The sequence below is a fragment of the Procambarus clarkii genome, chromosome 23 (genome assembly GCF_040958095.1).
Source record: "Procambarus clarkii isolate CNS0578487 chromosome 23, FALCON_Pclarkii_2.0, whole genome shotgun sequence".
Lineage (NCBI taxonomy): Eukaryota > Metazoa > Arthropoda > Malacostraca > Decapoda > Cambaridae > Procambarus > Procambarus clarkii.
In genome coordinates this window covers 15,830,808-15,842,979 of record NC_091172.1, presented here as the reverse complement: position 1 = coordinate 15,842,979, position 12,172 = coordinate 15,830,808, and the positions used below count along the sequence as shown (strand labels likewise).

Below are 12,172 nucleotides of genomic sequence, written 5' to 3'. Positions count from 1 at the left end.
CGGGGCTGGTGAACGCGGGGCTGGTGAACGCGGGGTTGGTGAACGCGGGGTTGGTGAACGCGGGGCTGGTGAACGCGGGGCAGGTGAACGCGGGGCTGGTAAACGCGGGGCTGGTGAACGCGGGGCAGGTGAACGCGGGGCTGGTGAACGCGGGGCTGGTGAACGCGGGGCTGGTGAACCCGGGGCAGGTGAACGCGGGGCTGGTGAACGTGGGGTAAGTGAACGCGGGTAGGTGAACGCGGGGCAGGTGAGCGCGGGGCTGGTGAACGCGGGGCAGGTGAACGCGGGGCAGGTGAACGCGGGGCTGGTGAACGCGGGGCAGGTGAACGCGGGGCTGGTGAACGCGGGGCAGGTGAACGCGGGGCTGGTGAACGCGGGGCTGGTGAACGCGGGTCTGGTGAACGCGGGGCTGGTGAACGCGGGGCTGGTGAACGCGAGGTTGGTGAACGCGGGGCTGGTGAACGCGGGGCTGGTGAACGCAGGGCAGGTGAACGCGGGTCTGGTGAACGCAGGGCAGGTGAACGCGGGGCTGGTGAACGCGGGGCTGGTGAACGCGGGGTTGGTGAACGCGGGGTTGGTGAACGCGGGGCTGGTGAACGCGGGGCTGGTGAACGCGGGGCTGGTGAACGCGGGGCTGGTGAACGCGGGGTTGGTGAACGCGGGGTTGGTGAACGCGGGGTTGGTGAACGCGGGGTTGGTGAACGCGGGGCTGGTGAACGCGGGGCTGGTGAACGCGGGGCAGGTGAACGCGGGGCAGGTGAACGCGGGGCTGGTGAACGCGGGGCTGGTGAACGCGGGGCTGGTGAACGCGGGGCAGGTGAACGCGGGGCTGGTGAACGCGGGGCAAGTGAACGCGGGGCAGGTGAATGCGGGGCACGTGAACGCGGGGCAAGTGAACGCGGGGCAGGTGAACGCGGGGCACGTGAACGCGGGGCTGGTGAACGCGGGGCACGTGAACGCGGGGCTGGTGAACGCGGGGCAGATGGAATGCAGAGTGATGTAATTGAAGGAAAGAGGAAGAGGCAGTTTCCTATGCTATACGGGGAAGCTACGTTACAGTACTAATTGATACTAATATCTGTAGCCTGGCTTAAGCCAGAGTGTTACCCTCACGCCGCTGACAGCGCTCACCACTCAGCAGCGTGAGGGTAACACACTGGCTCAAGCCAGGCTCCGAGCATCTCCGGAGACTCATCCACATCTGCACCGTGTTGGAACCGACTTTGACTGTTCTTCATAACAGTCATTCGGAGAACCATTCGTGTAAGTGCTGGATGATTACTTGTCACGGTTCACCTCGCTTATTCCAGTTAAGAGAAAGGACTTGGAAACAGCCTGTGTCTATGGCTGGGGGAGCCGGTCGGCCGAGCGGACAGCACGCTGGACTTGTGATCCTGTGGTCCTGGGTTCGATCCCAGGCGCCGGCGAGACACAATGGGCAGAGTTTCTTTCACTTTATGCCCCTGTTACCTACCAGTAAAATAGGTACCTGGGTGTTAGTCAGCTGTCACGGGCTGCTTCCTGGGGGTGGAGGCCTGGTCGAGGACCGGGCCGCGGGGACACTAAAAAGCCCCGAAATCATCTCAAGCAATCATCTCAAGAAGATAATATGGCCCTCTTGAGTTACTTGTCCCCGATCAGAGATTCACGCTTGTCAATAGTGTATTGCCTCAGATGTGCCATTTGTTGCACAACAGCTCAGCTTTAACGACCGCTCACCATCCTGCAAAATGTTTAATTGTAAGTACGAATTGTACGATCGAAGGCACCGCTTAACCATTCTTAGTCAAAGCGATCCTTTGAGCTCGGATACTCGTTTGTCTTATGTACAATTTGCCTTGATTACTGCAGTTCTCAGATCTAATCCAACCTTAGTGGGTTCAAGATGTACCTGCTCCTGCTCCCAGAAGTGAAGTTGGTTTTGGTCTACAACCAACCTTTGGAAGTTGGCTCAGTCTACACACAAGATGACTGATTAATATCTACCATGTACTGCACCACATGCATCATGCTTGGCGCTGAGACCTGTAGCGGCGTAAAAGGTCGCACAACAGAGAAGTCTGCTAGTTCTCAACAAGATTTTAAAATTGACACTTACTCAGAAAACAGCAAGTCAGGAGTGGAGAACGAGTTTCAGGAAGTGTTAACTAGGGTGAAACTAGCTGTTAGGGTGACAAGGTTAACCAGGGTGAAACTAGGTGCTAACCATGGTGAGAGTGAAACTAGTAAATATTATGATACTGAAGACCATCACTGAGGTAATGCAGAAGGGACAGACCAGTTTCGACGTGTCAACCTGGAAACAGACCACCACAAGTTCGAGCCCCTGCTGAAGGAAAGTGTGAACAGACCATACTAAACGGTAGCTTCTATGTAGGCTCTTGTGTTCCTGACCCAGCAAGGATATGAAATTGTTATGGAAATATCACAGAAGAATGAGAAACTGACGAAGGTGATTTCATATAAAAATCCTTATATTCTGAATCCTGGATTCTTCCTCGACGACAAACGACTTGTCTGGGACAAGCGCCATCTTATTAAACATGAAGCAAGGAATCAGGCCATAGTGAGCAAAGTTCCCAGAAAAGTGTTAATCACGGCGCCTCGCACTCCCCCAACACTCCAGCCACCGTCCCACGCTCATTACACTCCAGTCACCGTCCCATGCTCTCCACACTCCAGCCACCGTCCCACGCTCACCACACTCCAGTCACCGTCCCATGCTCTCCACTCCAGCCACCGTCCCACGCTCTCCACACTCCAGTCACCGTCCCATGCTCGCCACACTCCAGCTACCGTCCCACGCTCATCACACTCCAGCTACCGTCCCACGCACTCCACACTCCAGCCACCGTCCCACGCTCTCAACACTCCAGCCACCGTCCCACACTCCAGCCACCGTCCCACGCTCACCACACTCCAGCCACCGTCCCACACTCCAGCCACCGTCCAACACTCCAGCCACCGTCCCAAAATCTCCAACCTCCAGCCACCGTCCCACACTCCAGCCACCGTCCCACACTCCAGCCACCGTCCCACACTCCAGCCATCGTCCCACACTCACCACACTCCAGCCACCGTCCCACGCTCCCCACACTCCAGCCACCGTCCCACGCTCTCCAACCTCCAGCCACCGTCCCACGCTCTCCAACCTCCAGCCACCGTCCCACACTCCAGCCACCGTCCCACACTCACCACACTCCAGCCACCGTCCCACGCTCCCCACACTCCAGCCACCGTCCCACACTCTCCACACTCCAGCCGCCGTCCCACGCTCCCCACACTCCAGCCACCGTCCCACGCTCTCCACACTCCAGCCACCGGCCCACGCTCCCCACACTCCAGCAACAGTCCCACGCTCTTCACACTCCAGCCACCGTCCCACGCTCTCCACACTCCAGCCACCGTCCCACGCTCTCCACACTCCAGCCACCGTCCCACGCTCTCCACACTCCAGCCACCGTCCCACGCTCTCCACACTCCAGCCACCGTCCCACGCTCTCCACACTCCAGCCACCGTCCCACACTCTCCAAACTCCAGCCGCCGTCCCACGCTCCCCACACTCCAGCCACCGTCCCACGCTCTCCACACTCCAGCCACCGGCCCACACTCCAGCCACCGTCCCACACTCTCCAAACTCCAGCCACCGTCCCACGCTCTCCACAATCCAGCCACCGTCCCACGCTCCCCACACTCCAGCGAAGGTCCCACGCTCTTCACACTCCAGCCACCGTCCCACGCTCTCCACACTCCAGCCACCGTCCCACGCTCTCCACACTCCAGCCAGCGTCCCACACTCCAGCCACCGTCCCACGCTCTCCACACTCCAGCCACCGTCCCACACTCCAGCCACCGTCCCACGCTCTCCACACTCCAGCCACCGTCCCACACTCCAGCCACCGTCCCACACTCCAGCCACCGTCCCACACTCCAGCCACCGTCCCACACTCCAGCCACCGTCCCACACTCCAGCCACCGTCCCACACTCCAGCCACCGTCCCACACTCCAGCCACCGTCCCACACTCCAGCCACCGTCCCACACTCCAGCCACCGTCCCACACTCCAGCCACCGTCCCACACTCCAGCCACCGTCCCACACTCCAGCCACCGTCCCACACTCCAGCCACCGTCCCACACTCCAGCCACCGTCCCACACTCCAGCCACCGTCCCACACTCCAGCCACCGTCCCACGCTCTCCACACTCCAGCCACCGTCCCACACTCCAGCCACCGTCCCACACTCCAGCCACCGTCCAACACTCCAGCCACCGTCCAACACTCCAGCCACCGTCCCACACTCCCCACACTCCAGCCGCCGTCCCACGCTCTCCACACTCCAGCCACCGGCCCACGCTCCCCACACTCCAGCCACCGTCCCACACTCTCCACACTCCAGCCACCGTCCCACACTCTCCACACTCCAGCCACCGTCCCACACTCCAGCCACCGTCCCACACTCCAGCCACCGTCCCACACTCCAGCCACCGTCCCACACTCCAGCCACCGTCCCACACTCCAGCCACCGGCCCACGCTCCCCACACTCCAGCCACCGTCCCACGCTCTCCACACTCCAGCCACCGTCCCACACTCTCCACACTCCAGCCACCGTCCCACACTCTCCACACTCCAGCCGCCGTCCAACACTCTCCACACTCCAGCCACCATCCCACGCTCTCCACACTCCAGCCACCGTCCCACGCTCTCCACACTCCAGCCACCGGCCCACGCTCCCCAAACTCCAGCGACCGTCCCACGCTCTCCACACTCCAGCCACCGTCCCACGCTCTCCACACTCCAGCCACCGTCCCACGCTCTCCACACTACAGCCACCGTCCCACGCTCTCCACACTCCAGCCACCGTCCCACACTCCAGCCACCGTCCCACACTCCAGCCACCGTCCCACACTCCAGCCACCGTCCCACACTCCAGCCATCGTCCCACACTCCAGCCACCGTCCCACGCTCACCACACTCCAGCCACCGTCCCACGCTCTTCACACTCCAGCCACCGTCCCACGCTCTCCACACTCCAGCTACCGTCCCACGCTCCCCACACTCCAGCCACCGTCCCACACTCTCCACACTCCAGCCACCGTCCCACGCTCTCCACACTCCAGCCACCGTCCCACGCTCTCCACACTCCAGCCACCGTCCCACGCTCCCCACAGTCCAGTTACCGTCCCACGCTTCCCACACTCCAGCCACCGTCCCACGCTCTCCACACTCCAGCCACCGTCCCACGCTCTCCACACTCCAGCCACCGTCCCACGCTCTCCACACTCCAGACACCGTCCCACGCTCTCCACACTCCAGCCACCGTCCCACGCTCCCCACACTCCAGCCACCGTCCCACGCTTCCCACACTCCAGCCACCGTCCCACGCTCTCCACACTCCAGCCACCGTCCCACGCTCCCCACACTCCAGCCACCGTCCCACACTCTCCACACTCCAGCCACCGTCCCACGCTCTCCACACTCCAGCCACCGTCCCACGCTCTCCACACTCCAGCCACCGTCCCACGCTCTCCACACTCCAGCCACCGTCCCACGCTCTCCACACTCCAGCCACCGTCCCACGCTCCCCACACTCCAGCCACCGACCCACGCTCCCCACACTCCAGCCACCGTCCCGCGCTCTCCACACTCCAGCCACCGTCCCACGCTCTCCACACTCCAGCCACCGTCCCACACTCCAGCCACCGTCCCACACTCCAGCCACCGTCCCACGCTCCCCACACTCCAGCCACCGTCCCACACTCCAGCCACCGTCCCACGCTCTCCACACTCCAGCCACCGTCCCACGCTCTCCACACTCCAGCCAACGTCCCACGCTCTCCACACTCCAGCCACCGTCCCACACTCCAGCCACCGTCCCACACTCCAGCCACCGTCCCACGCTCCCCACACTCCAGCGACCGTCCCACGCTCTTCACACTCCAGCCACCGTCTCACGCTCTCCACACAACAGCCACCGTCCCACACTCTCCACACTCCAGCCACCGTCCCACGCTCTCCACACTCCAGCCACCGTCCCACGCTCTCCACACTCCAGCCACCGTCCCACACTCCACCCACCGTCCCACACTCCAGCCATCGTCCCACACTCCAGCCACCGTCCCACGCTCACCACACTCCAGCCACCGTCTCACGCTCCCCACACTCCAGCCACCGTCCCACGCTCTCCACACTCCAGCCACCGTCCCACGCTCTTCACACTCCAGCCACCGTCCCACGCTCTCCACTCTCCAGCCACCGTCCCACGCTCCCCACACTCCAGCCACCGTCCCACGCTCTCCACACTCCAGCCACCGTCCCACACTCCAGTCACCGTCCCACGCTCCCCACACTCCAGCCACCGTCCCACGCTCTCCACACCCCAGCCACCGTTCCATGCTCTCCACACTCCAGCCACCGTCCCACGCTCCCCACACTCCAGCCACCGTCCCACGCTCACCACACTCCAGCCACCGTCCCACACTCCAGCCACCGTCCCACGCTCTCCACACTCCAGCCACCGTCCCACGCTCCCCACACTCCAGCCACCGTCTCATGCTCTCCACACTCCAGCCACCGTCCCACGCTCCCCACACTCCAGCCACCGTCCCACACTCCAGCCACCGTCCCACACTCCAGCCACCGTCCCACGCTCTCCACACTCCAGCCACCGTCCCACACTCCAGCCACCGTCCCACACTCCAGCCACGGTCCCACACTCCAGCCACCGTCCCACACTCCCCACACTCCAGCCGCCGTCCCACGCTCTCCACACTCCAGCCACCGGCCCACGCTCCCCACACTCCAGCCACCGTCCCACACTCTCCACACTCCAGCCACCGCCCACACTCTCCACACTCCAGCCACCGTCCCACACTCCAGCCACCGTCCCACACTCCAGCCACCGTCCCACACTCCAGCCACCGTCCCACACTCCAGCCACCGTCCCACACTCCAGCCACCGGCCCACGCTCCCCACACTCCAGCCACCGTCCCACGCTCTCCACACTCCAGCCACCGTCCCACACTCTCCACACTCCAGCCACCGTCCCACACTCTCCACACTCCAGCCGCCGTCCCACACTCTCCACACTCCAGCCACCATCCCACGCTCTCCACACTCCAGCCACCGTCCCACGCTCTCCACACTCCAGCCACCGGCCCACGCTCCCCAAACTCCAGCGACCGTCCCACGCTCTCCACACTCCAGCCACCGTCCCACGCTCTCCACACTCCAGCCACCGTCCCACGCTCTCCACACTACAGCCACCGTCCCACGCTCTCCACACTCCAGCCACCGTCCCACACTCCAGCCACCGTCCCACACTCCAGCCACCGTCCCACACTCCAGCCACCGTCCCACACTCCAGCCATCGTCCCACACTCCAGCCATCGTCCCACACTCCAGCCACCGTCCCACGCTCACCACACTCCAGCCACCGTCCCACGCTCTTCACACTCCAGCCACCGTCCCACGCTCTCCACACTCCAGCTACCGTCCCACGCTCCCCACACTCCAGCCACCGTCCCACACTCTCCACACTCCAGCCACCGTCCCACGCTCTCCACACTCCAGCCACCGTCCCACGCTCTCCACACTCCAGCCACTGTCCCACGCTCCCCACACTCCAGCCACCGTCCCACGCTTCCCACACTCCAGCCACCGTCCCACGCTTTCCACACTCCAGCCACCGTCCCACGCTCTCCACACTCCAGCCACCGTCCCACGCTCTCCACACTCCAGCCACCGTCCCACGCTCCCCACACTCCAGCCACCGTCCCACGCTTCCCACACTCCAGCCAGCGTCCCACGCTCTCCACACTCCAGCCACTGTCCCACGCTCCCCACACTCCAGCCACCGTCCCACACTCTCCACACTCCAGCCACCGTCCCACGCTCTCCACACTCCAGCCACCGTCCCACGCTTTCCACACTCCAGCCACCGTCCCACGCTCTCCACACTCCAGCCACCGTCCCACGCTCTCCACACTCCAGCCACCGACCCACGCTCCCCACACTCCAGCCACCGACCCACGCTCCCCACACTCCAGCCACCGTCCCGCGCTCTCCACACTCCAGCCACCGTCCCACGCTCTCCACACTCCAGCCACCGTCCCACACTCCAGCCACCGTCCCACACTCCAGCCACCGTCCCACACTCCAGCCACCGTCCCACGCTCCCCACACTCCAGCCACCGTCCCACACTCCAGCCACCGTCCCACACTCTCCACACTCCAGCCACCGTCCAACGATCTCCACACTCCAGCCAACGTCCCACGCTCTCCACACTCCAGCCACCGTCCCACACTCCAGCCACCGTCCCACGCTCCCCACACTCCAGCGACCGTCCCACGCTCTTCACATTCCAGCCACCGTCTCACGCTCTCCACACAACAGCCACCGTCCCACGCTCTCCACACTCCAGCCACCGTCCCACGCTCTCCACACTCCAGCCACCGTCCCACGCTTCCCACACTCCAGCCACCGTCCCACGCTCTCCACACTCCAGCCACCGTCCCACGCTCCCCACACTCCAGCCACCGTCCCACACTCTCCACACTCCAGCCACCGTCCCACGCTCTCCACACTCCAGCCACCGTCCCACGCTCTCCACACTCCAGCCACCGTCCCACGCTCTCCACACTCCAGCCACCGTCCCACGCTCTCCACACTCCAGCCACCGACCCACGCTCCCCACACTCCAGCCACCGACCCACGCTCCCCACACTCCAGCCACCGTCCCGCGCTCTCCACACTCCAGCCACCGTCCCACGCTCTCCACACTCCAGCCACCGTCCCACACTCCAGCCACCGTCCCACACTCCAGCCACCGTCCCACGCTCCCCACACTCCAGCCACCGTCCCACACTCCAGCCACCGTCCCACGCTCTCCACACTCCAGCCACCGTCCCACGCTCTCCACACTCCAGCCAACGTCCCACGCTCTCCACACTCCAGCCACCGTCCCACACTCCAGCCACCGTCCCACACTCCAGCCACCGTCCCACGCTCCCCACACTCCAGCGACCGTCCCACGCTCTTCACACTCCAGCCACCGTCTCACGCTCTCCACACAACAGCCACCGTCCCACGCTCTCCACACTCCAGCCACCGTCCCACGCTCTCCACACTCCAGCCACCGTCCCACGCTCTCCACACTCCAGCCACCGTCCCACGCTCTTCACACTCCAGCCACCGTCCCACGCTCTCCACTCTCCAGCCACCGTCCCACGCTCCCCACACTCCAGCCACCGTCCCACGCTCTCCACACTCCAGCCACCGTCCCACACTCCAGTCACCGTCCCACGCTCCCCACACTCCAGCCACCGTCCCACGCTCCCCACACCCCAGCCACCGTTCCATGCTCTCCACACTCCAGCCACCGTCCCACGCTCCCCACACTCCAGCCACCGTCCCACGCTCCCCACACTCCAGCCACCGTCCCATGCTCTCCACACTCCAGCCACCGTCCCACGCTCCCCATACTCCAGCCTCCGTCCCACGCTCTCCACACTCCAGCCACCGTCCCACATTCCAGCCACCGTCCCACGCTCTCCACACTCCTGCCACCGTCCCCCACTCTCCACACTCCAGCCACCGTCCCACGCTCACCACACTCCAGCCACCGTCCCACACTCCAGCCACCGTCCCACGCTCTCCACACTCCAGCCACCGTCCCACGCTCCCCACACTCCAGCCACCGTCCTACGCTCCCCACACTCCAGTCACCGTCCCACGCTCCCCACACTCCAGCCACCGTCCCTCGCTCTCTACACTCCAGCCACCGTCCCACGCTCTCCACACTCCAGCCACCGTCCCACGCTCTCCACACTCCAGCCACCGTCCCACGCTCACCACACTTCAGCCACCGTCACACGCTCACCACACTTCAGCCACCGTCACACGCTCACCACACTTCAGCCACCGTCCCACACTCCAGCCACCGTCCCACGCTCACCACACTCCAGCCACCGTCACACGCTCACCACACTTCAGCCACCGTCCCACACTCCAGCCACCGTCCCACGCTCACCACACTCCAGCCACCGTCCCACGCTCACCATACTCCAGCCACCTTTCCACGTTCTCCACACTCCAGCCACTGTCCCACGCTCTCCACTCCAGCCACCGTCCCATGCTCTCCACACTCCAGCCACCGTCCCACACTCTCCACACTCCAGCCACCGTCCCACACTCTCCACACTCCAGCCACCGTCCCACGCTCTCTACACTCCAGCCACTGTCCCACGCTCTCCACTCCAGCCACCGTCCCATGCTCTCCACACTCCAGCCTCCGTCCCACGCTCCCCACACTCCAGCCTCCGTCCCACATTCCAGCCACTGTCCCCCACTCTCCACACTCCAGCCACCGTCCCACGCTCACCACACTCCAACCACCGTCCCACGCTCACCACACTTCAGCCACCGTCCCACACTCCAGCCACCGTCCCACGCTCTCCACACTCCAGCCACCGTCCCACGCTCACCACACTCCAGCCACCGTCACACGCTCACCACACTGCAGCCACCGTCCCACGCTCTCCACACTCCAGCCACCGTCCCACATCCAACCACCGTCCCACACTCCAGCCACCGTCCCACACTCCAGCCACCGTCCCCCACTCTCCACACTACAGCCACCGACCCACGCTCACCACACTCCAGCCACCGTCCCACGCTCTCCACACTCCAGCCACCGTCCCACGCTCTCTACACTCCAGCCACTGTCCCACGCTTTCCACTCCAGCCACTGTCCCACGCTCCCCACACTCCAGCCACCGTCCCACACTCTCCACACCCCAGCCGCCGTCCCACGCTCTCCACACTCCAGCCACCGGCCCACGCTCCCCACACTCCAGCCACCGTCCCACACTCTCCACACTCCAGCCACCGTCCCACGCTCCCCACACTCCACACACCGTCCCACACTCCAGCCACAGTCCCACGCTCTCCACACTCCAGCCACCGTCCCACGCTCCCCACACTCCAGCCACCGTCCCACACTCTCCACTCTCCAGCCGCCGTCCCACGCTCTTCACACTCCAGCCACCGGCCCACGCTCCCCACACTCCAGCCACCATTCCACACTCTCCACACTCCAGCCACCGTCCCACACTCTCCACTCTCCAGCCGCCGTCCCACGCTCTTCACACTCCAGCCACCGGCCCACGCTCCCCACACTCCAGCCGCCGTCCCACGCTCTCCACACTCTAGCCACCGTCCCACGCTCCCCACACTCCACACACCGTCCCACACTCCAGCCACCGTCCCACGCTCTCCACACTCCAGCCACCGGCCCACGCTCCCCACACTCCAGCGACCGTCCCACGCTCTCCACACTCCAGCCACCGTCCCAGGCTCTCCACACTACAGCCACCGTCCCACGCTCTCCACACCCCTGCCACCGTCCCACACTCCAGACACCGTCCCACACTCCAGCCACCGTCCCACACTCCAGCCATCGTCCCACACTCCAGCCACCGTCCCACACTCCAGCAACCGTCCCACGCTCACCACACTCCAGCCACCGTCCCACGCTCTTCACACTCCAGCCACCGTCCCACGCTCTCCACACTCCAGCACCCGTCCCACGCTCTCCACACTCCAGCCACCGTCCCACGCTCACCACACTCCAGCCACCGTCCCACGCTCTTCACACTCCAGCCACCGTCCCACGCTCTCCACACTCCAGCACCCGTCCCACGCTCTCCACACTCCAGCCACCGTCCCACGCTCTCCACACTCCAGCCAGCGTCCCACACTCCAGCCACCGTCTCACGCTCTCCACACTCCAGGCACCGTCCCACGCTCTCCACACTCCAGCCACCGTCCCACGCTCTCCACACGCCAGCCACCGTCCCACACTCCAGCCACCGTCCCACACTCCAGCCACCGTCCCACACTCCAGCCACCGTCCCACACTCCAGCCACCGTCCCACACTCCAGCCACCGTCCCACACTCCAGCCACCGTCCCACACTCCAGCCACCGTCCCACACTCCAGCCACCGTCCCACACTCCAGCCACCGTCCCACACTCCAGCCACCGTCCCACACTCCAGCCACCGTCCCACACTCCAGCCACCGTCCCACGCTCACCACACTCCAGCCACAGTCCCACACTCCAGCCACCGTCCCACACTCCAGCCACCGTCCTACACTCCAGCCACCGTCC

The 12,172-nt window shown here is 64.9% G+C and overlaps 1 protein-coding gene across 1 annotated transcript; it reads left to right on the top strand.

Moving 5' to 3' along the window:
- The first annotated feature begins 2,008 nt into the window (after window positions 1–2,008).
- On the top strand, window positions 2,009–11,213 carry LOC138367695 (uncharacterized). The gene is made up of 4 exons (XM_069329660.1): window positions 2,009–2,152; window positions 2,378–3,013; window positions 9,697–10,725; window positions 10,962–11,213. Exons 1-4 carry the CDS (start codon window positions 2,009–2,011, stop codon window positions 11,211–11,213), a joined length of 2,061 nt encoding a protein of 686 aa, XP_069185761.1.
- The last annotated feature ends 959 nt before the right edge of the window (window positions 11,214–12,172 follow it).

Bases quoted from the DNA above. Each gene is read 5' to 3' on its own strand.
- LOC138367695 (XM_069329660.1), top strand. From the start codon at position 2,009: ATGCTTGGCGCTGAGACCTGTAGCGGCGTAAAAGGTCGCACAACAGAG. The intron at 3,014-9,696 runs GTCCCACACTCC...CCCACACTCCAG, and splicing joins CGTCCCACACTCCAGCCACC to CCACCGTCCTACGCTCCCCA. The intron at 10,726-10,961 runs GTCCCACGCTTT...TCCACACTCCAG, and splicing joins CTCTCTACACTCCAGCCACT to CCACCGTCCCACGCTCCCCA.